Source organism: Mustela erminea, chromosome 17 (genome assembly GCF_009829155.1).
Source record: "Mustela erminea isolate mMusErm1 chromosome 17, mMusErm1.Pri, whole genome shotgun sequence".
Taxonomy (NCBI): domain Eukaryota; kingdom Metazoa; phylum Chordata; class Mammalia; order Carnivora; family Mustelidae; genus Mustela; species Mustela erminea.
Genome location: NC_045630.1, coordinates 45,993,629 through 46,016,958, shown reverse-complemented (window position 1 = coordinate 46,016,958; position 23,330 = coordinate 45,993,629). Strand labels below are relative to the sequence as shown.

The 23,330-nt window shown below is 56.6% G+C and overlaps 1 protein-coding gene and 1 long non-coding RNA gene across 3 annotated transcripts; one reads left to right on the top strand and one right to left on the bottom strand.

Annotated features, from left to right (window-relative positions):
* Positions 1-1,036: 1,036 nt before the first annotated feature.
* On the top strand, positions 1,037-23,241 carry SLC41A1 (solute carrier family 41 member 1). 2 transcript variants are annotated; one of them, XM_032318327.1, is made up of 11 exons: positions 1,037-1,111; positions 3,724-4,768; positions 12,203-12,310; positions 13,418-13,489; positions 14,110-14,254; positions 14,396-14,542; positions 15,140-15,287; positions 16,119-16,198; positions 17,086-17,220; positions 17,443-17,591; positions 20,657-23,241. In XM_032318327.1, the coding sequence occupies exons 2-11, from the start codon at positions 4,748-4,750 to the stop codon at positions 20,840-20,842; spliced, it is 1,191 nt and encodes a 396-aa protein (XP_032174218.1). In that variant the 5' UTR covers positions 1,037-1,111; positions 3,724-4,747; the 3' UTR covers positions 20,843-23,241. The 2 variants fall into 2 exon arrangements, with proteins under 2 accessions (XP_032174218.1, XP_032174217.1); XM_032318326.1 differs by lacking the exon at positions 1,037-1,111 and adding an exon at positions 1,592-2,006.
* Positions 5,589-8,828, bottom strand: LOC116576269. The gene is made up of 3 exons (XR_004280097.1): positions 8,137-8,828; positions 6,321-6,624; positions 5,589-5,687 (listed from the first exon to the last, which is right to left on the bottom strand). It is a non-coding gene; the product is annotated as an uncharacterized LOC116576269 (long non-coding RNA).
* Positions 23,242-23,330: the final 89 nt, after the last annotated feature.

The window sequence follows — 23,330 nt, the reverse complement described above, 5'->3', positions numbered from 1 at the left end:
GCAAAGAGACCCAGTGTTTTAAGCCAAAACTGGATGGGTTTTTTTGTTTTGTTTTGTTTGTAAGATTTTACTTATTTATTTATTTATTTATTTACAGAAAGGTGGGGGGGCAGGAGGAGGGGCAGAGAGTCAGGGAGATGCTCTGGAAGCTTCAAGTCAGGGAGCCTGCTCAGGGCTCTATCCCAGGATCCTGGGGTCCTGACCTGAGCTGAAGGCAGATGCTTAACTGACTGAGCCACCCAGGTGCCCCCAAAATTGGGGTTCTAAGACACTGACATTTCCTCTAGAGATCCTGCGAGACGGCAGGCCGTTGATGCAAATGTCCTATCAGCTAAACTGAAATAATCCTAAGTACTAGAGTGGGGGGTAGGGGGCCAGGCGCTCATGATCGTCACCGCATCCAAAGGAATTACCTACTCAGGGTACTTGTGCTTTCCTGTGTGTCTGAGAGAGGAAGGGGCAGCCAACAGCTTCAAACCCCAGTACTGTTTCTCTCCCCAGGCCCATCTCTATTCCAAACCGCATCCAGGGGTCTGGAGTCACGCTAGAATGCCCCCTGAGCCACTTTCCCAGTGGAAGAGGGCAGGAAGGAACCACTGATCACAGGTTCCACTGACAAGAGGGGAAAACCTGGGGGGTGGCAATTCCTTTCTGGGGTAGGTCACACCCCCTCACAAAAACATCCCAAAGAGAGCTGGTACTGAGTTTGCTTTGGAAAGGTGGAGATACCCCAGGGAGGAAGTGGCAAAAAAAAAAAAAAAAAAAAGCGAGATGGGAACACCCCTCTTTGATCCACAAGGGTGCGTCAGGGAAAGTTGGATTTCGTTTAGGCCGGGATGGAGACTTCTCTCCCCTGTGCTGCCATCAGGATCAGGGGGTCAGAGGAAGGCAGGCTCCCCCCACCCGCCCCTCCCTCAGGTGGTGCCCGTGGGACCCTCGGCGCGAGTCTGACCTCTTTTCCCTCCCGCCCGCCCATCCCCACCCCTTCCAAAACTGGGACGTTATTAAGGCCGGTTCCGTCAGGGCTGAGCCATTTGCTTAGAGGAAGGCGGGATCCGGAGGCAGCGCGAGGTGCCGAGCCAACCAGAGAGGGGCTGTGTCCAAGAACGAGGTGGGGACGGTTCTCTCCCGGTGCCGAGCGCGGGAAGGAGCCCGGGGATGGCTGCTTGAGCCCGCGGGGCCAGAGCTGGCAAGCCCCACACCGACGCTTCCCCGTCCTCCCGGAGGCCACAGGCTGGAGGAAACACTCAAGACGCGCGAGGAAACGCGCACAGGCGCACACGCCTTTAAAGGGCGAGGGGGGGCTCCCGGCACGGCGGGGCGGGGCGGGGCGGGACGACCCCGGAGGAGGTGGCCTGAGCCGCGAGCGCCGGCCAGCGGGAACCTCTGGTCGCCGGCCGTCGGGCGAGGGGACCCGCGAGCTCGCGACACCGGCCGCGGGCCCGCAGCTCCCGTCACTCCTCGCACTGCGTTTCCCCGCCGCCCCGCCTCCCGGGCACAAAGCGAAGGAAAGGGGCCGGGCTGAGGCCGAGCCCGCCCCCTCCCCGGCCTCCGATTGGCTGCTGCCGTTGTCCATCCCGAACCTATTTTTGATGGGGGGGGTGCCACCCAGTCTGCCCTAGATCACGTTTGCCACTAGCAGCCAACCAGTCGGGCCCAAGTCCGCGGGCAAGAAGCGATTGGGGGCGAGTGAGTTCAGCCCCGCGGTCCCCCCGTCCGGGTCCCCCCCGCCCGGGCCCGAGGCGGTATATCCTGCCCTCCCCGGCCACCTACCCCTCGTGGAAGCGGAGCGGCGGCCTCGCTGTAACGCAGAGGCGAAATGTAGCGAGCCGGGTGTCGCGGCTGGACGCTCGCCTTGGCCGGGGGTGCGGGGGGTGGGCACGCCGGGGGCCGAGGAGGACTGCCGAGGAGGAGTGATGAGAAGAGGGGGAGCCCTGCACCCCCCGAGACCACGGGTCCCTGCTGCCACTCGCCAGGCTCCCCCCTTCTTCCCAAGCGAGAGGCAGGTCAGTCCTGTGGGGTCTGGGGCGGTGGGTGGCGGAGGGCGGGAGCCCTGGCGCGCAGCGCATTTGCTGAATCTGAATGCGAGAGAGGCGGGGGAGGCCACCCAGTTACTTCTCCCCCTCCCTGGGTTTGCAGATACTGAAACGGGTCTTTTTTGTTCCCTCCTCAGGGCATCCTGGTTCACTTTTGCTGCTTTCATCCGAGGGCCTTAGGCCCGTCCGGAGTGTCTTTAGTGGAAGGAGTGGGGTGAGGGACAGGCTTCTCTTCCTGAGAGCCCCCTTTCAGTTTAGGTGGCCTGGCAGGAAGACCGGCGGAGGAGGGAGGGTCAAGTTCTAGCAGACGCTGCTGGCATAGGGGCATCTCTCCCGCCTTGAGGGCAGTCTCTGGATCTCCCGCGAGGGTCTTTGAGAGAACCTGAGAGAACCACGGGACCGTGTTTTAGGAGTTTGGAAAAGGGAATCTGGATGTGTGACTTGAGCCCATAGAAAGAGAAAACAATTCCCATGGGTCACTTACTGGAGTTTGAATCACCCTTTCCCAAACTGGAGTTGACTAATTGTGTGTGTCTGGAATACTTAAGTACTTGTTCATCCTGCCTAGGGAAATTCTCTTTAAATTTATTTTTCTCCTCGTAAGAACTATGTTGGTGAAACGGGATAGAGTGGGATCAGGGCTTGGGGATTCCTTAAACAAGAAAAGTGGGGCCATTCCATCTAGATGGTGGCCTTTGGGAGCAAGTGCATTTTGGCTTATACTGCTTTGTATTTTGCTTTGCTTTGTTTTACTTTTTTTTTTTTTTTTTGGTTGCTGCTTTTGTTTTTTGTTTTTGTTTTTTAGAATTCCACTATATCCAACTCTCAGTCACCCAGGGGAACAGGGTGAACCTAGGGAACTGAAACGTGTGCATAATAACCAATAGTTTTGCCCTCTCCCCCTTCAAACTGAGATAACTCTCTTGTCCTATCTGACAGACCCACAGGGCCAAGAGCAGGGGGGAGAGAAGTAGAGACAGAAGCCTGGATCCCAGTCAGCGTCTGAGCTTTTTGTAACATTGCTGACTCTCAAGGGCAGGAGTGGGTAGGCCTCTGGCTCTTGGCCTTGGTCTGGCAGCCTTGCCCCATTGCCCAGGGAGTCCTCCTAGTTTTGTTTTGTTTTCCCCGTCTCGGGGGCTAGGGCGTTTGAGGGTCTGGAGACTCTCATTTAATGATCAGATTCTGCCTGTTTCTCTTGCGCAGCTGTCTTGTGACTGTAAACAATCACTTTCTACAGTGGGGTGTCTGTGCTGTGTGGCAGGGAGCTTGTGACTGAATTTATGACTGACCCCACTGGGAGACGACACTTAAATAATCCTGAGTTTTTAATGAACATTCAGGAAGGGATCTCCCCGAGGACATCCCTGTCCACCCCTGGTTTCTGAGAAGACAATGTCAAGGTCTCTTGCGCCAGCCACATCGTCCCAATCCCCAGGCCGGCCTCATCTCGATGCTGTTGACCAGCAAGATGATCCCTGTGCGGCAGTGGGCTGCTGGGCAGGAGGAGGGCAGGAATAGCTCCTGCTGGGCCTGCAGAGTTCACAGGGCAGGAATGGGTAGTTTTAGTGAAAAGAACGAGGAAATCAGCAAACCCTTTTTGCCTGCCTTGTGGGAAAGTCGTCTGGGTGTGAACTGTCCTCGGCTAGGTCATGACATCTCTTTTTTGTCTTCTTCCTTCCCACACCAGGTGTTTCACGCAGATTCCGGTGACTTGAAGGACCAGGGATTTGGGGCAGTACAAGGTCTTCCCAGGAAGGAAGGAAATCTCTGGAGCAAAGGGGAAGGACAGCAGACAGTGCGCCTGGACCAGCAGAGCCCGAGGAGCTGCGGGAAACCGAAGGAGCCCAGCCAGAGGCGTGGGCGGGAGCCACAGCCCTAGGCCAAGGCTGCCTTCTGGGGGATTCGAACTCAGGCTATTTTTCATGAAAGAAGGGCCACCTCCGAGGGTGCCCCTGACTTGACTGGGCTCTTCCACTCTGGATGCCCTCGGCTCTGAGGAGCCTGCTGCTCAGAACCAAAGAAGATAAGAGGCCAGATACATTTCCCCGCAACAGCGCGCTGGCCGGCCGGAGTCAGGCCTCTGCACCTCTGGTGGCTGGCTGTGGAGTCTGGTGGGGGGTCTCCTGCTTCCCTCCAGCTCGCGGCTGCAGTGCTTGATGGGGCTGCCTGTCGCTGGATCCATTTTTGCAGCGCCTGGTAGGAGCAGAGAGCCGTGGGAAGAGGCCCCGCGGCGCCCAAGCCTGGGTTCATCCCAAGACTAAGTGCTTTCCCGACTTAGGGAGAGAGAAAGAAAAAAAGAAAAAAAGAGAGGGAGAGAGAAAGGAAAGGTCCCCCTTCCCTTCCCTCCCTTCCCGTCATGTCCTCTAAGCAGAGCCGAAGGACACCCACCAGCTCAACGGGACTGGCCCTGCTCCCTCACCCTGCTCTTCAGATGGCCCCGGGCGAGAGCCATTGGCCGGGACCTCCGAGTTCCTGGGGCCTGATGGGGCCGGGGTGGAGGTGGTGGTGATTGAGGTCCCGGGGCCAACGCCAAGGGGGTCCGGGAGGAGGACGCCCTGCTGGAGAACGGGAGCCAGAGCAATGAAAGTGATGATGTCAGCACGGACCGTGGCCCTGCACCGCCCTCCCCACTCAAGGAGACCTCCTTTTCCATCGGGCTGCAAGTGCTGTTCCCCTTCCTCCTGGCAGGCTTTGGGACTGTGGCTGCTGGCATGGTGCTGGACATCGTGCAGGTAGGACCTGGCTAGGGCAGCTCTTGACCATGAGCCTGGGGCTACCGTTTCCTCCTGGGAAACCGACTCCTGTAGCTTTCTCTCCACCTCCCTGTGAGAAGCAGCTGCTGCTTCCTAGAACCGTTTCCCTTTGGATCATGTCCTCGATTTCTTCTTGGTCTAGTTACTTTCACCTGAGGAGCTGGTCAGCGCAGCATTGCTTAACAGAAGCAGAATTTGTTCCGGAGCTTAGGCTTGGAGGAGGAGAGATGGAATGAGGCTGTTGCCTGCTGTCCCTCCCGGGCATTCCTCCTGAGCCAGCTCCATAGGGGAGACACTTACATGGGACTCCTCTTTATGCTTTCTTTTCCCGTCACTTGGGGTTTCAAGGATAGCCACAGTAGAAAGTTCAGTTTCAAGTCTCCCCTCCATCCCCCTGCTGGGTAGGAATTTATTCAGCTGCCAAGAGGGTCTCAGATTAAGTGGGAAGGTTCTTAAAGGCATTCTGTGTTGCTTATCTGCCTGTAACCTCGGCATGATCTCCTTGGGGAACGGGGGTGGGCACATGCTGTCTGGTGCATGATTTGGGCCGGCGGGGGGGTGGGGGGGTTGACATGGCAAGACCTAGAAGTGCTAATTATGGGCCCTAAATGGGGACAGGATGTAACCGGGCCTGGGCAGACTCCCTCTTCTCTTTGCTTCTTACCTGACTTTCATGAACCTGCCCTAGGCAAAGAGGGCTCTTTGTGGAGCTACTGGGCAAATTTAAGGATGGAAACTGGCAGGACCTGGAAGCTGAGAGCCAGGAATATGCTATGTAACGCACGGCAGGTTAGGACTCACCCAGAACCTTCAGGTCCAAGACATCATTCCAGTCTTGTTACCAGGGGAGGGTTTTGAAGTTGAGGATGACAAGCGCGGTGGAGTTTCCCCCAAGGCTCTAGGGTTATCAAAGGTAATCATTAGCAGGTATCAAATTCCTGCTGGATGCTGAGCTCTGTCCTAGGTACTTGGAGAAATGCAAAGACTAGAGGAGATCTGGCCTTGGCCCTGGGGACCTTCCAATTTGTCCCTAACCATGAAATCTCCCAGGAGGACGTGGAACTCAGTGTCCCCTCTCAGTGCCAAGCCAGCCCTACCGGCGCAGTGATGCAGAGAGGTCTGCTGGTGGATGGAGGTCACTATGCTGGTGTCCCAGGGAACGGAGGGTGGTTGGTTATAGGTGGTTCTGTCAATGGTGTCCACCCGGACCACTTTGACTTGAGCCCTTAGGAGAAGCCTGTTGCTAATGAGGATGGTGTTTAATGTCATGCCAGAATGTGCTGCGGTCCCTCTCCCCTAACTTACTATCTTCCAGGTTGTTTCTCGAGGAGATTGGGAAGCCAGGCTGGAGCTGGGAAGCCAGACCTTGGGTCCCTCCCCCTAGTGGCTGCTTTGCCTCCTAGGGCAGTGAGGGGGGCTGGTGGCAGGAGGAGAAATAAGACGGGGGTAGCAATTTCTCCGACTCTTCCATCCCTTTCCTGTGACCTTGATTCTCATTCTTAAGAGTTTTGAGTTCTGGTTTGGTACTTACATAGAGGCATAGCACCAGGTTCCAGTTGTTTTATTTTCTGGGTACTAATAACAGTAATGGGGAGCATTTGTTGGGCCCTTCTGGAGGTAGGCCCATGAGGAGGAAACGTAATCATCTCCCGTTTTGTAGCTAGGGAACCTTCGGCTTAGAGGGATTGGATAACTTGTCCCTGGTCGTCTTGACTCAGAGCCGGTGCCATTAACCTCTATGGCCTACACCATGTCCATGGTTCACCAATTGGTTAAAGACTTAGGGAGGAGTCTGCTCTCTGTGTCTTCCCTTGAAGAACAGGGTGGATCAGAATCTGGAACAATTGGAGTTATATTCTAAAGTGAACAAGAGCAAAGGTCTTTAGCAGTCTCCCACCCCCACCCCATTCCCACATACTTGGAGAATTCCAGAGCTGGAAGAAGCTTCTGACATCTTGCCCCACCACCAGCCTCCGCACCCATGAGCCAGAGACATTGGTAGGGACCTTTGGTGCCTGCCCAACATGCCCACAGAGGGCCAGCAATTGCCCTCGGTGTGGCCCTTAGGCCCACCCCTAGAGCTAGGGTCCATTGGATGTGGATGACAATGGCTGGTTTGTCCTTGCCCCCCTCCCCCAGCCTTCCTGCCACAGCTGGGTTGAAGCAGATGGCTACAGTGATATCAGGGGAGGAGGAGGGTGCAGAAAGACTAGGACATGGGACCACAGGGACATTCTTATTCCACATCCAGGGAGGCAAAGGTCAGGGGCGGGGGAGGGGTGGTTGACAAGCTCAGATTCAGGAAGAGAAGGATGATTTCTAGGGATTCGCACTCGCATCCCCCTTCCATAAGCTAAGCTGGCCTTCAGTGAGACAGAATCTGGGAGTGCCTAAGAGACTGGGGCCATCTGGAGGAGATGGCTAGAGAGTGTCCCCAGCATCTCAGAGCAAATGAGCAGAAGTCTGAGTTGATGCCAGTGTCTCCTTGGTCAGGGCCCCCCATCTTTCCCTACTACTGCAGAAGACTCAGTCTCTTTCTGGAAGGTCATTTCTGTTGCCTCTTATCTGCCCTTCCGCCCAGTCAACGTGTACAGCCAGCCTCTACAGTGAGATAAGGGGCTGGTGTACCAGCCAGAAGTAGAAAAAGGCTAAATGGACTGCCACCCGCTCCACAGTCCCACCGTGGCTGCCAGCTCCCATGATATTTAGGAAGGAAAGCAGGATCAGGCCCCATGTTGGGACTGGAGCTGGTTGAACATAGTTGGCTCTGGATCTGCCACTTGTGCTCTGGGCCACCCCCCCCAAGTCTGGTCCTAGGCCATTGGGGAGCATCTCACTCCCCTTTGCTGTCAGCCTTTTGACGGATAGGGGAGACAGGAGGTGGTGGGGAAGGTTGCTTCCTCGGAATTCCCAGCTGTGTTAAGACAGGTGGGACCCCTAGGTCCTTATTTTAACTTACGACTCACTTGCTGAGGATCTCAAGGAAAGGAGACAAACCCGTCGCCCAAACACCTCCTCGTCCAGCTTCCCTTCCCTGCTGTGTGTATAGAGGAGTCCACCAAGATGAAAGTGGAGTGGAGGGGAAAAGAAGCGGTCCCCCCTGGTTGGCCTGCTCCCGGGGCCACCTGCGCTCCTGGACGGAACCTGTCCTCCTGGACCACCTGCTTTCTCACAATTTGTACAGCCCTGAATACCCAGGCACTGCCCCGAGGCCCTCCTCCTTGGATGCCTGGGATGCCTGCAGAGGGGAAAAGCCTCAGACAGGGGATCTGACTCAGTCCTCACCCCACAAGGTCAACCCCAGCCCAGCTTCTGGGGTCCCCCACAGCCTGGTGCTCAGAGCTTACCTCTAGGGATTGTCATCTTCTTAATGTCTTGACTCCAGCTCTTCCTGGCTTTGACTTTCCTCCCTGCTTCTGCTGTCCCGGTGTGGGGTGTGGGGTGTGGGGAGGAGAGCTCGGAGCCGAACTCCCCAAACAGGCAGAAGTCAGAGTATGGGGCTGGAGGAGGTGAGGGACAGAAGAGGCAAGAGGGAGGGACAGAGAAGGGGTATCAGCTGGGCTGCTGCGGTCTGAAACTGACAGGACAGAGAAGGGGTACCAGCTGGGCTGCTGCGGTCTGAAACTGACAGTGATCGCTTTGAGTCAGGATTATTTGGGGGTATGGGGGAGCAGTCTCATTTCTCACCCCTGGATAGCAGAGCCCCCTGAGCCCCCAACCTCAGGCCCCTCTAGGATGGAGAAAGGCAGGGAAGAGGAGCGGCGTTTCTGCAAAGCACTGCTCTCTGTGGACGCCCTCCCCCTGCCAAGTGGGGCAGTGTTTCCTGGAACGTGCCCTTTCCTATCCCCAGCAGAGCAGGAAGGCGTGGGCGTGGGCTTGGCTGACAGGTTCGGCTTCAGGAGCAGGCGGGCACTCCCAGCCAGGATGAACAGGATGGGCCTGAATTAGGCCAAAGGAAGAAAGAGAGACGCTCACTGTCTCCCCTGCCACGTTCTACCCGCTCAACCTCAGGGATGCCCTGCCCCCCAGGCTGGTTCCACATCCCTAGCCTCTGGGGGCCCCCCGTGTGTGTGTGTGTGTGTGTGTGTGTGTGTGTGTGTGTGTGTGTGTGTCAGAAGCTCCCACTGCCCCCCGCCTGAGCTGCCTCTTCGAGAAGGTTCTGTGGGTGGAGAATGTGTATAGGCATTGGCCAGCCCTGGGCTGGAGGTCAGGTGGTGTGAGATCCCGGGCTGAATTCCGTGTGGGCTGGGAAGACTTCTGCACAGAGCCTGGTATTGTGGCGCCTTGTTCCCCTGGGCTGCCTCCCAGCTCATCACTGCTGAAACCCTATACCTTCTGGGTCCTGCTCACGTGTGTGCTGGGAGGCGGAGGGCTCTGGGAGTGCTGACGGGGGCAGCCAGAGGGGCCTAGCTGTACTTCCTACATTTTGTCTTTAAATAATCACACAGACAGTGTTCCTTACAAACAATTGAGACAATATTCCATGCATACGCTTAGCTTATGTCTGTCCAGGCTCCTTGACGCTGCCCGCCCATATTCGTTACAGACACCTCAACACAAAGCTAGTAGCTTGGAAGCTGGGAGGGGCAGGTGGTCTGCAGGGAGGAGGGGTATGAGGCTGTGCTCCGAGAGAAGCTTCGAAAACCCCCTATTAGCCACCCTCATGAGAGGAGGGGAGCCGAGGAGAATTCTTCCCCTCTCTGGAGCTCTTTGTCCAGTTTCGGTCCAGTTCAGGTGAGAAAGAATGGGACAAAGCCCAGTGTGGCCAGGCCTGCAGGGAACTGGAACCCCAATGGTAGGCACCAGCCGTGTCTAAGAGTAACAGTGCCCGAGTTCCTCCAGGGGAGTGAGAAGGGATTTGCATCCCTTCCAGCATTTGCAAGGGCCTGGTTCTTCCTGTGGGTACCTCAAAGCTCAGCACCTATTGCTGGGGGAGAGGGAGCAGGACAAGGGGGTTCTTTCCCATCCTTAGTCTCGGAGAGGGGGTCCCCTAAAGCGAGTCCTAGGCCCTCCGCCTGTGAGGGACCAGACCAGGAGCTCAGGTCAGCATATGTTGTAGCCCTAAGAAGATGTGCCCTTCCCCCAGAGTCCTGGTGTGGACGTCCCCCCCACCACACAGGCACACACCCCCAACAAAACACACTCTGACAAGAGAAGAGAAATCCTTACCTTATAGGCGCTCCTGGTGTCCAGCCTCCCCAGGTCTCTGGCCCTAGCCCTAGCCCCCTCTGCTATTCCTTGCTCATATTTTGTTATTACTACTGTTTTTTTTTTTAAATGCCTAACAAAGTTTGTCACCTCACCCATTTTTAAATATACCGTTCAGTAGTGTTAAGTATATGCACATCATTGTGAAACATCTCCAGAACTTTTCATCTTACAAAACGGAAACCCTGAACACTAAATCCTCTGCAGCCCCTGGCAACCAACCATTCTACTTTTCAATTCTGTGTATTTGGCTACTTTGGACACCTGACATGAGTAGAATCACACCGTATTTGTCTTCTTATGACTGGCTTATTTCACTTTAGTATAATGTCCTTCAGGTTGACCCATGCTGTAGCGCAGGTCGGAATGTCCTTTTGGAGGATGGATACAATCCCACTGGTTGTGTGTACCACCCTTCATGTGTCCATATCCACCCGTGCACACCTCGGTTGCTCATACGTCTCAGCCATTGTGGATAATGTTGCTAGGAATGTGGGTGAGCAAACATGAGTTCAGGACTCTGCTTTTCCTTCTTTGGGATATGTATCTAGCAGCGAGATTGCTGGGTCCATGGTAGTTCTATTTTTAATTTTGGGGGGGTGTGCCCGGCTAGCTCAGTCAGTAGAGCATGAAACTCTTAATTTTGGGGGGACACCGCCTCCTGTTTCCCATAGACAGTGTAGCATTTTGCATCCCCACCAACAGTGTACAAGGGTTCTGGTTTCTCCACACCCGGGCTGACACTTGTTATCTCCTGGGGTGTCTTTGTAGTAACATCCTCATGGGTATAAGGTGATAAATCTCATTGTGGGTTTGATTTGCAGTGTCTCAACTGTGGAGTGACAATGCTGAAACGGCCTTGAGGGACCCTCCAGCATGGCCCCCAGATTGTACATTTTATAGTCGGGAGCTTGAGGCCCCCATAGTGTGCCTGAGGTCCCCACGCTGGGCCTTGTGGGCAGATGCTGGGACATATCATGAGGCCCATCACCGTGGTCTCTGTAGGAGACCCAAGGCTCTCAGTCCGGTGTCCTCACACCTACAGTACTCTGCCTCCTGACCCCCTCATCAACCTCCATAAGCCTGCCTGGCTGCCTGCCCTCTCCTCCCAACCTGAAGGCGTTCCATTCCTGAAACAAATAAAGAACAAAGAAAGGAACCCATGAGGCCGTCAGCCCCGGCAGGGAGGCACAATCCCAGGCTTTTTTGCAAGTCTTCAGTTTCACTTGCAATTAAAGTAGCTTTCAAATAGCCAATCCTGGCTCCTTGGCTTTTCCCCCTTAGCAGGAACAAGCACAGTGTCCTCTGAAACTCACTTTCCTTATGCACAGAATGGGGATCAAAACAGCCCCCATGGCAGTAGACTGTTGATCTGCCGAAATGAGCAAATGCACGGAGAGCACTTCGCCTAGTGCGCAGTGGGCACTGAACAGCTCTCAGCTGACGGAGCTGGTAGGAGAGCGAGGCCTGATGGGCCTGGGACTAGAACCCAGGTCTCCTGACTCCTAATCCAGTGCTCTTCCTGGAGGCGTACGCTCGCCTCTCCTACCTGAGAGCTTGGGGAAGCTATGTGGGGTGAGGGACTGCAGAGGACACATAAGAAGCCTCTTGCAGGCAGCACGCAGAGGCCCCGGGCCTCTGTGTTAATTCAGAGCCTATTGGAGAGGAGAGTTGCTGTGGCTGAGGCCCAAGGCCCTTGGACACAGAAACCAAACAAACTCGAATCTCCTCGGCCCCAGCCCAGCCCCATGGTGCCCAGCTCTCACAGCTGAGACAACACCACCCAAGGCTGAGGCCAGGGAGAAACTAGGCTGAAGGCAAAGAGGTTGGGGATTGCTATTTGAGGGGGGGATCACAAAGGAGTTCTGGGGTATAAGGTAGCCTGGGGTGATGGCCCTGTGGGTTCCTACCTCCTGTCCGTCGGCTCCAGAAAGCAGGCAGAGGGAGAAGAGCCAGGCTGGGGTCTTCCGCCTGGAAGAACACCTCCGTGTCTCCCTGTTTCTGGGTGGCAAGAAGGGGGGGGCTGTGTTGTTGGAGCACCGTGGTCTTGGTTTGGGTCCAGGGTTCTTGGGGAAAAGGCGGCCGGCGTGCTTACGCCCTGCTGATTCCACTTCCTCCTCAAGCCCCTGGTCCCAGACTATCTGTTCAACCTGGTGCCAGCTCTTTGGGGCACTGAAATCCCTGGGTTCTGTTTTCACCTTGTAGCACTGGGAAGTCTTCCAGAAGGTGACCGAGGTCTTCATCCTGGTGCCTGCGCTGCTGGGGCTTAAGGGGAACCTGGAAATGACCCTGGCGTCGAGGCTGTCCACTGCAGTGAGTGTCCTGGCGGGGAAACACACGGAAGACGCGGGGCGGCGTGGAGCCAGACTGAGAGCTCACTGCAGGCCTTTCCCAAGAGCCCAGGCCCGGAGTGTGGGGCTGGGGTGGGAAGGTGTGGGGAGATCCCGGCCCGCGTGTCCCGCTCCTGCATAGGGGCTCCCTGCCCGGAGTGGTTCCCAGGCTTGGTTTCTGGATGTCCCGGCCATCCCTGGACTCTTGCCTCGCCCCCTGCTCCGCAACCCGCCTCGTGACTGTTTGTGCAGCTTTGACCCGCGAGCATCACGCTGGTCCCTCCACCTGCACAGATGGGGGCCTCCTCTGATCTCCAGCCCTGCCCCGCAGCTGGGCAGGAGTGGAGCCAGGCCTTCCCAGCCCCCCATTCGTCCCTTTCCCTTTCCCTCGCGGCAGCTTGCTCCTCACTAAGGGAGTAGAGAAGGGGCAGCTTATCAGTCCCCCTGCCCACAGCCCCGTAGGTGGGCCATGATAGTCCCGAGACTGGACCAGATACAGGGCTCTGGGGTGGAAGGTGAGAAGCAGAAAAGCTCAGTGGGGCGGAGGGAGGGGGGCGGGGGGCAGGGCTGGCCCATGTGGCTACAAGTCTAGAGGAGGCAGCAGAGGGAGCAGCAGCTGGTCCAGCCAGCCCACCCCACCCCCACCCACGGCCTGACCTCCCGAGTACTCCTGGGCCACCTGGGCCACGCCGTTCTTCCCAAACCCTCTTGCAGACTCAGCCCCGCACCAGCACCTGCGCTGGAACAGAAGGCTGGCTGCAGGGCCAGGGATCGGGTCGCTCTGACCCACTCGGGCGCGGGCTTCCTGGGAGGAGCAGTGCGCAGGATGGAGCCGTCCTGAAAAGAGGGGGACCAGGCGGGGCCGCCTTGGGAGCCTCCTTTCTGCCCCCACCCAGCTGCAGGAGCTCACTCGGGCTTGTTAGCTCCTTCCTTCTGGCCTCCTTGATGCGGCTTCATGTTCCCTGGGGGTTATGTCCCCGTCCCCGAGTCCTAGACCCTGTGCACTGCCTCCTGATCCAGGCAGGGTCCTAACGAAGGAGCCGCAGGCCTTTTCCAGCCTGGAGCTCCAGCCTTGCCCTCCCTCTCCCAGGCCAACATTGGGCACATGGACACACCCAAGGAGCTCTGGCGCATGATCACTGGGAACATGGCCCTCATCCAGGTAAGAAAGCAGAGACTAGAGAGGGTGGGCTAAGCTCCCCCCTTGGTCAGGAATCTGAAAGACTGAGCTCAGCCCTAGCCAGCTTGTGAGTGAGGCGCCAGCATCCTGCCGAGCTGGCCGCTCCCGAAGCGGCTCTAGGAGGGAACCAAGTTTCCCAGGCCAGCAGCCAAGACGGGGAGGGCCCCAGCAGGTCCCATGTCAGGGCCCAGCTCGCAGGGGTCCACTGGGCTCGAGTTCCCACAGACCAGACTCAGGAGTGCCGGACTGTCCTCGACCACCATTGTCAAATCTGTGTGTGAGGCGACATGGATTCCAGACTGGGAGTCTCCCCGCTTGAGTCCCGGCCTTGTCTCCTGACTGCAGGCTTAGGCTCTGCTGATTCTCACCCCAATCCCCAGAGGGATGACCGGCTCCTGCAGGGTGCACTGCCCAGGACTAGTGTCTGGGGAGAAACTAAATAAATAAAGACATCATTCTGGCCTGGGAGGACTGCACAGTCCAGCCCAGCCTGCCTCCTGGGGCTGCTAAGAGTCAGGCAGAAGGCTGGCCCGGCACTCGGGCAACCTGCGCTAGGAAACCCGCGGCCCCTGGGCTCCTCTGAGTTACCACTCTTGCCTCAGGTGCAGGCCACGGTCGTGGGCTTCCTGGCATCCATCGCAGCCGTTGTCTTCGGCTGGATCCCTGATGGCCACTTCAGTATCCCGCACGCCTTCCTGCTCTGTGCCAGCAGCGTGGCCACGGCCTTCATCGCTTCCCTGGTCCTGGGTAAGGAAGGACGGGCGGGGCAGGGGAGGAGGGAGGCGGCCTCAGAGGTGTCGCGGGGCCTGGCACCTCGAGTCTCTCCTTTTGTTCATTGATACCCCTTGATCTCTTCTCCCCTGCCCGGCCCCACCTCTTCCTCCCCAGGTATGATCATGATCGGAGTCATCATTGGCTCTCGAAAGATTGGCATCAACCCAGACAACGTGGCCACGCCCATTGCCGCCAGTCTGGGTGACCTCATCACCTTGGCACTGCTCTCAGGCATCAGCTGGGGACTCTACCTAGAGCGAGGTGAGGCTGAGGCCACTGGGGGTGTGACCAGGGCGGATCCCCGGGTGGGCTGTGGGGAGACGGTGGTGGGTTTACACATGTGTAAGGCTTTCCTCTATGTTCTTAACCATCTGGTTGGAGCGAAGTTTTGTACCCGAGCTTGGAGACTGAGGCTTAGTACTCTCAAAGTCACACAAGGCAGCAGGGCCACAGGGGAAAGGATCTGAGAACTCTATGCCTGCCTGGTCCTGCAGACTCCTGCTTACCTTGGAGGAGTAAAAGGGAAGGGCTGAAGGAGAGAAGCTGAAGCATGGAATCTGCCCGCAGCATGGAGAAGGGGCCGGGAGACTGTGCTTCTGGGTCTCCAAGCAGGGGACGTTAGAAGCTGGTCTCTGCCCCTCATTAGCCCCAGGCCTGGGGAGCTCTCAGCTTGGTTTCTCATCCACACAATGGACAAGGCTCCCTGCCCCACCCCCAGGCTTGCAGGGAGGATCAATGAGGTCCTGTGTTGTGTTGTGTTGCGTTTTTGGTTCCTGCCCGGATTGTTGTCAGGCTGAGCTGGGGCAGGCCTGAGCGGGCAGCTGCAGCGCTTACCTCCCTCTTCTCTGCCTCTCTCAGATGACTGGCAATACATCTACCCCCTGGTGTGTGCCTTCTTCGTGGCCCTGCTGCCTGTGTGGGTGGTGCTGGCCCGACGGAGCCCAGCCACAAGGGAGGTGTTGTACTCGGGCTGGGAGCCTGTCATCATCGCCATGGCCATCAGCAGGTAGGCTTGGGCCCTTGGGACATGCCCTCACCCCCTCTCACACCCACTCACAGATGCCCTGTTGAGCCCTGGAGAGAGAAAAAGTGGTACAGAGTCTAGAAACACCTTCCAGAGTGTATCAGCTCCATGGCCTTCTGTCACATGTGACAGAAACCATCTGACGTGGGTTTCCTTGAAAAGTAGAATGCACTGGCTTAAGGCACGAGAAGGGCACAGCTGGTTTCAGGGCTATTGATGACACCATCGGGGCTGTGGTGGTCTCTCTTGGTTCTGCTTGTGCCTGTGATGGCCTGTGGCTTGAGGTTCCAACTAACTCCGGCGGGAAGAAGTCTGTCCGCAGTTCCACGGAGTCCCGCCAGAGAATTTCACTGGCTCTCGTCCAGTCACATGGCTGTCCCTGTCTCACTGCGGCCTCAGGAATGTGCTGCTCTGATTGGTTGGGGCTGGGGCCTAGCCATCCGTAGAACAATGTCACCTGAACCATAGGGGCTGAGTTTGAGAGAGGTGGTTCCTGAGAATGAGCCCAGTGCTGTCACCACAAGGGGGACTAATGGGCAGAACACCAGCGGTCTCTGTGGGCGGCTCGTCCCGGGCTCCTCTCGCCAACCCGGGGGGCAGGTACAGGTGGCAGGGGCCTGACCCCACACCACCAGTTTGCTCTGGGGGGGGCACTGTGCCCAGTCTGAATATTATAAGCAGCAACTGGTTCTGGCAAAGGAGACGAGGGACCCCTGGGAGCCCCTTGCTCGCCAAGGCCAGATGGGCCTGTCCTCCCCGGAACTGACATACAACGTCTCAGTGATCTCTGTGTCACTTTGTCTTCCTCTGTAGTGTGGGAGGCCTCATCTTGGACAAGACTGTCTCTGACCCCAACTTTGCAGGGATGGCCGTCTTCACGCCTGTGATTAATGGTGAGGTCTTGGCGTCAGCTGCCGGGGAAAAGGAGAGGGGCAGGAGAAGAGAAGGCGGGGGCCTCCGGATCAGTCAGGACTCCCGCAGCAAGAGCATCCGGCTCAGATAGCTCAGACCTGAGCGAAGGGGCGGCTCACAGAGCGGGGAGCGGGGACAGGACCCAGAGATGAACAACAGCCGGAAGCCCTCATCCTCAAGGGTCAAGGGGAGAAAAAAATGTTACAGGAGCCTAGAGAAAACACTCTTCTGCCCCCGACGGGGATAAGCCACTGCCAAAAAGAGAGGGATAAAGGAAAAAAGAATACCCGAGCTTGCCTTCCTTCCACCTCCCAGGACGTGTCCTGGTGGCTCCTGTTAAACAAACCGGATGAGAAGCAGCCCACTAGGGAGCCTGGGGGACACGGTCTGTAGTCAGCCTCTCAGAGCTCTGGGCAAGGCTGGCAAGAGCAGGGAAGAGGTCGGGGCTGGGAGGGCAAACAACAAACACGGTTCCTAGGACAGGCCCCAGAGTCCAGAGCTCAAACCTGACACTTGAACTTGGTTCCTGGAACCAGCACAGGAGCGTGGGATGCCTGGGTCGGCTCGGACAGGGGCTGGGCAGGGCAAGGCCTTGTCCCCTCGGCTGGGTGAGACAGCAGGTGTGCAGGCTACGCTGGTGAAGTCAGGCTGCCTGAGTGGGCAGATCTGTCGGCGCCCCTTCCTGCACCCTTAGTCACCCTGGGGGCACGTGGGACAGCCGTGTCTCCATAGAGAGGAGGGTAGAAGCAACTAGAAGACTCCCTGGTGGAGTGGGGCGTGGTAATCGTTGTCTGCTGGGGACCAGTGATGTGTCACGCCCTCCCTGCTCCTCACTCCACCCCGTCTAAGCACTTTTGTCGCTCCGCAGGTGTTGGGGGGAATCTGGTGGCGGTGCAGGCCAGCCGCATCTCGACCTTCCTGCACATGAACGGGACGCCAGGCGAGAACTCTGAGCAAACCCCTCGCCGCTGCCCCAGTCCTTGCACCACCTTCTTCAGTCCCGGTAATGGCAGAGTCCCAGCCTCCTGGTCCGTGCCAGCCCTGGGGGGAGGGGCGCCGGCTCTCTGGAGAGTAGATCCTAGGCAGGGAGACTGTCCTTTCCGGGGACGCCATTGGGGCAGGGGCCCTCAGGGTGGTGAGGTAGAGACTGTCAGCCCCCTGCTGTCCTGGGGCATAGTGGGGCACCTCCTCCTCACTCGTCCTCCCTTCTCTCCCCGGACCCCAGATGTGAATTCTCGCTCGGCCCGAGTCCTCTTCCTCCTCGTGGTTCCAGGACACCTGGTGTTCCTCTACACCATCAGCTGCATGCAGGGCGGGCACACGACGCTCACCTTCATCTTCATCATCTTCTACATGACAGCTGCACTGCTCCAGGTACAGGCGGGCAGGAGCGCGGGGAGGGCCTGCCACCCACTCTGCCGCCTCGTGCTCTGGGTCTGGCTGGCCAAGAGACGCAGGGCAGGGGCTCCGGAGAACTGGGTGTGGGTCTGGCAGGGTCACTCACATGCTGTGTGACTCGGGCCCAGTCGCTTCCCTTCTCTGAGCCTCCGGGATACATTTGCCAATTGAGAGAAATGGACCCAAGGCAGTGGTTTGTGGGCAGGTGGTGGTTGTCAGGTGCCGGGGGGGGGGGGGCGCCCCCACTGGCCTGGCCCCAGAGCGCCTCTTGGCTGCTTTGCATGCTGGGGCTTCCTGAGAAGATGTCATTTGAATGAAGGGTTTCAGAGCTCAAAACGGTGTCAGATCCACCACACCGGGTCCTCTGCGGGATCCTGCCCAGCCTTGCTGTTCTTTGACACAATCCGCTCTCTCCCTGGTAGTGTTAGCCCATTATTTTTTTCTACTTATTTTGGAAGAATTATACATTCACAAGAGGCTGCAAATAGGAGGTACACAGAGGCCTAATGTCTCTTCAGCCGGTTTCCCCACTGGAAGCCTCTCACATAGTTCAGCCCCATCGAAGAACCAGCCGTTCAGCCTCGGAACAGTCCATGGGGCTCACTCAGATGACAGCGGCTTTACGCACACCCGTGTGCGTGCACGCGCGTGTGTATAATTCTGTGTGGTCCTGTCCCCTGTGTCGATCCATCTGTCCAACACCCATGAAGACACAGAACCGTTCGCCCCTCACAAGCCCCCTCCTATGCTCCGCTTGGGGCCACACTCACCCTGTTAGACATTGTCAATTTCCATAGACATGACTTTGAGTAATAATAACAGTCCCGTCATTCAAAACTTTTTAAAGGTTCACAGTGAAAGCTCTTCTTTCCCGCCCTCTTTCTGTCCCCCAGCGTCTTCCTCCCAGCCATCCACGCAGTCCGTGTCTTGTATATCCTTCAAGCGCCTGCTATATTTATACAAGCAAACATATAATTTTCCTTGTTTTCCTCCCCCTTTTTTTTTTACACACCCATCACGCACTCTACACACTGTCCACAGCCTGTGTTTTCGCAGCACAGTTGATCTTAGAGATCATTCCACATGGATACCTAAGGAGGAGAGCAACCTGATTTGTTATGGCGGCATTCTTCTGCCCTATAGATTACATCATCTCATGTAACCAGTTCCCTCTGGGTGAACACTCATCCTCTAGCCCCTCACCTCAAACCTTAAAAGGACTGTGTGTTGGGACAGCTTAGCGAGAACCAGCCATAGGCTCTTGCCTCGCCGCCACACCCCCCTTGCAAGCTGGAGTTAAGTATACTCCGTGGGGAAGGCGGGGTGGGGGGTGTGACGGGGAGATCCGAGGGTCTGCTGCTGGGGCTTAGCCCTGGGCTCCTACTCTCACCTCTGCGGTCTCCTCTGGGCCTGTGGAGGGCCAGAGCGGGGTGCTGAGTCCCCTGGAGAGTGCTTCCTGATCGCTTTGCTCTCTCCGCTCAGCCATGTGTCTCTGGAATGAGGCTGGAATGAGCAGACAGCTGCTACCATGCCCTTCCTGGAGCATGTCCCAAAGTCCTGGTCACACTCTTTATTTGGGACTCTTTTGCAGCTGCTGGAAAGGACGCAAGGCAGTGGGGGACTGGCCCTCACACAGGGCCAGGGGCAGGCCATGGGAGCACCAGGGAGCTGTGTGCAAGGTGGGGGGTGGGGCAGCAGGAAGGGTGTTAGAGCCTCAGAGAGAAGACTGGAGAACAACAAAGCTGGCCTAAAATTAGGTATCAGTTCTGGCTTCAGGATCGCCCAAGGTCTCCATTTCCTGCGTCTGAGCCCCTTAGGGCAGAATTTACATACCACAGTTTTTGCAAAGTACAGTCAAGAGTAAAACCTCCCTCCCAAATGACTGAGTTGGAGATTTACCGTTAGAAAGCATTTCACCCTCACGCAGATGCGGTCATTTAAGGAGCCCAGATGTCAGGACTGGTGTTGAGTGTAGAGAAGATGCAGGCCCGCCCACTCTTTCCTGGTATTGCACATCAAGTGCTTTGCCAACTTCAAAGTGTATGGGAGTCTTGCTAAAGTGCAAATTCTGATTTGGGAGATCAAGAGTGGACTTGAGATTCTGCATTTCTTTTCTTTTCTTTTCTTTTCTTTTAAGATTTCATTCATTTATTTGAGAGACACAGAGAGAGAGAGAGAGCATGAGCATGAGCTGCGGAGGAGCAGAGGGAGAGGGAGAAGCAGACTCCCCACCCAGCAGGGAGCTCAACACGGGGCTTGATCTTGGGACTCCAGGATCATAACCTGAGCTGAAGGCAGAGATGCAACCAGCCAAGCCCCCAGGCGTCCCAAGATTCTGCATTCCTAACCCTCTTCCAGCTGTTGTTGATGTCACTGGTCCTGGGCCCACTAGCAGAGGTCTAGTCGAGATCATGCTTGATCTGTAGACATGGAAGGGAAGCAAGGGCACACATAAAGCAGCAGATAATCCAAAATGTCTTTTGAATTGATGTGCACTCTCTGCTTTCTATTTGGCCGACTTACTCATAATTCTGTTTTGCTGGGCTCACGTTAAACTAGACTTGCATTGTCTGAGCCCACAACAGCAGAATGGAAAGGGCCAGGAGGACGCTAGCTTGGCATAATCGAGTGTTCCTCAGGCAGCTGTGCCGGCAGCAGCCTCAAACACTGTCCTTGTTCCGAGGAGAAATACCTGCATGAAAAGCCAGCTCCAGGCCCCAGCCCTGTGCCAGGCCCCTGGAGAGGCCCCCGTGGCAGGCACTGGAGTCCTTCGTTCCGTCCACTTGGGGGCAGGATGTAATGCTGCTGGGGGTGGTTTCTGGGGAGTAGCAGTATCTTTCTGGGACGCGGACTGTCTGCCCCAGGCAGTGACTGTGCAAACAGAGGAAACAGAAGGTCTGGTTGGGGTGGAAAGATGCATCGCAGCATAAGGACTGTGGCTGGCCAAGCCCGGGCTTACAAAGAATGTGCTCTCTTGAGTGGCCTCTGGCTCCCCCTGGAGAGAGGGGATGGCAATAGGCCGGGCCCGTCTGTCTCCGCAGGTGCTGATTCTCCTGTACATCGCAGACTGGATGGTGCACTGGATGTGGGGCCGGGGCCTGGACCCAGACAACTTCTCCATCCCGTACTTGACGGCTCTGGGGGACCTGCTTGGCACTGGGCTCCTAGCACTCAGCTTCCATGTCCTCTGGCTCATCGGGGACCGAGACACGGATGTCGGGGACTAGCCTGGTCACTCCACCTTTGCCGCCCTCCCCGCCCCATGCACTTTCTGTTCAAATTTTTTTCTTTTGTCCCCTTCGCCCATACCGACTCCACACTCCCACCTCTTTCTAGGACTTCACTTTGATACCGAATTCTCATTATTTTCAATGGGAATTTTTATACATTGAGCCAAGTTTCTATAGCAAGAATTCCGACAGGACAGATGGACTGAGATAAGCAGTACAAGTAGATTTTTGAGACAATCACCAAGTGCAATTTCATGGTGGGTGCCTCCAGGCGAGGTAGACTGAGGCGGGGGTTCCATCTGGGGTCGGGGGACATTTGGTTAGCTTTAGCAAACTCAGTCGTGCCCTAATGAGAAACCCTTTGTGCATGGGCTCTGGCTTTTTGGGTTTGTTTTTGTTTTCTCTCTCTCTTTTTTTTTTCCTTTTTTTTTTTCTTTTTGATTGAACAGAGAGATAAGTATCATTCCCCTCCCCCCCCCAGCTCCTAAAACACACACACACTTTTTTTCTAGAAATGGACCAACTTCAAAGCACTAGTAAAGAGATAGTTGCTCCTGGCCCTTTGTAACCTTAACCCTATCCTCGGCCCTCTGTCCCAAAAAAGACTGAGGTGGACTAACCATTCAAATTGCACACACACCTCTTACCCGATTGCCTGATAAACACGGCGAACCCCTCCCTTTGATCTTCTTCCCATTGATTGTCACAGTGGGAAGAAATGAACCAGAGCCTGCTCTCTCGGTTGACCCAAGGCCACCAATAGGTTTACCAAGATCTACGTCCTTCCGGGGCCCAGAGCATCGATTGTTTATCTCTGTTCAATCTTGATGTCTAATTGTCTCAACACTAGCTTTCCCAGAGCTTGCCAGGTTGGGTTCCGAGATTAGGGACAGGGAGCAAGGACGCGGGGTATGGTTGGGAGGCGGAGGGCAACAGGGGTTGTTTCAGTGCCACCGATGACATTTCACGGGGTCACCTTAGTCCCCCTCACTTCCTGAGATCCCTCCTGCTGTCCTGCTGTGGAGGTTTCCTGTGTCTTGGCTTCTGCCCTCGTCCATCACACCCTCAGTCACCCATTCAGCCAGTGCACAGCCTCCCCAAGAGGAGTCCCGTGCGGGCGTGGTCTGAGGCTTCCGCTGAGCTGCATGGTAGGTCCTGTGCCAGCGGTAAGGGAGCCGGCTCTCAGCTCACCTCATCCCCAGATACAAAGGCCTTGTGCTCCTTCCAATCTCGCGGGGTTAAGTTTCCCTGCTAGAAGCGTTTGCATCTGTGTCATGGGGCCAGCTTCTGCCTCCCGATCTCCCCTCTGTGCAGGCCGACCCCCACGAGAGCCCCCAGGCCCGTCGCTCCACCAGCAGCTCGCTTCCCTGAACTACATGCACCCTTCCTCACCTTTTCTTCCCTCCACCTGTCCTCACTAGCCGCCCGACAGAGGATTTGGACCCAGTAGGCTGGACGGCACCGGCTGCGGCTGCCCTTCTCTGCCCAGCACAAGCTTCAGGGAACAGGGGAGCCTCGGCATCCGCCCCACCCATTGCTCTGACCAGATGAGAAATCTGTCCACACTCGCATGTGTGCGAATCTGAGCGTTCGGATGCAGGTTTTTCCCTAGGCTCCCCATCCGCAGCCTCACCATCGACCCTCCTCTCTGTAGTGGAAAAGGTCCACCTCCAGGGGCAGGCTAGGCAGTGACCCCGGGTCCTCCCGACCCTGTGCCTCATCCCCAGAACTTGGCCGGTTCCTCCAGAGACTGTCTGTCCTTTCCATCCATTTCCACCCATGCTACCTTCTGGAGTCTTTCAGTTGGAAGGAAAGGTAGAGACCACAGGACTGGGGCTGGGGCCAGCGGAGTTCATTAACACCAGCCTGGGCTTGCAGCCGCTCTTCCCTCGGGCCCTCTCTTCGCCTCGCCGTCCACCTGCGAACACGGTTGCACACACACTCTTGTACGGCACCAAAACCAGCTCCCCTGCCCCTGAGGCCGCTCCCCTGTGTCCCCCTGTCGCCCTGGCCCCAGTCCGTCACCTCTTCCTCATCTCCCGAGTTCAGCCAGGCCACCCTGGAGACTCTGGAGCCTCCTTCTTTGCCGAAGAAGCAGGAAGGCGGGCGCGCCCCCAGCCCCAAGTGCGTGAGCAAAGGGAGGGCCGCGGGGTGAGAGGGAAAAGAAAATGAAGTGGACTTCCGTGGAAGATTCATTTCTTTTCCCGATTGCACAAACTGCATGTACTTTTGGCCTGGCTGCAAGGAGCGACATTGGTTTACTCTTGTATCCTTAAAAAGTTACAGAACTGTGTCTTAAGAGAATTATTTATAGTTACTATAACTGAATTGACAAATGTCAACGTAACTGATAAATTATATTTGGTAAAATAAAGAGGACGTTTATTTAGATGGTGGCTGGTTCCTATGCGTCTTACCCTAGAGCGGTCCCCTCTTGTGCGTCTTACCCGGGCAGTCCTCGCTCAGAAACGGAAAGGGGCCAGAG

What these genes read in the sequence shown, in the direction of transcription:
- SLC41A1 (XM_032318327.1), top strand. Translation starts at nt 4,748, where the DNA reads ATGGTGCTGGACATCGTGCAG. An exon ending in GGGACTCTACCTAGAGCGAG is followed by an intron (nt 14,543 to 15,139) that starts GTGAGGCTGAGG and finishes TGCCTCTCTCAG; the next exon opens with ATGACTGGCAATACATCTAC. An exon ending in TGACAGCTGCACTGCTCCAG is followed by an intron (nt 17,592 to 20,656) that starts GTACAGGCGGGC and finishes CTGTCTCCGCAG; the next exon opens with GTGCTGATTCTCCTGTACAT.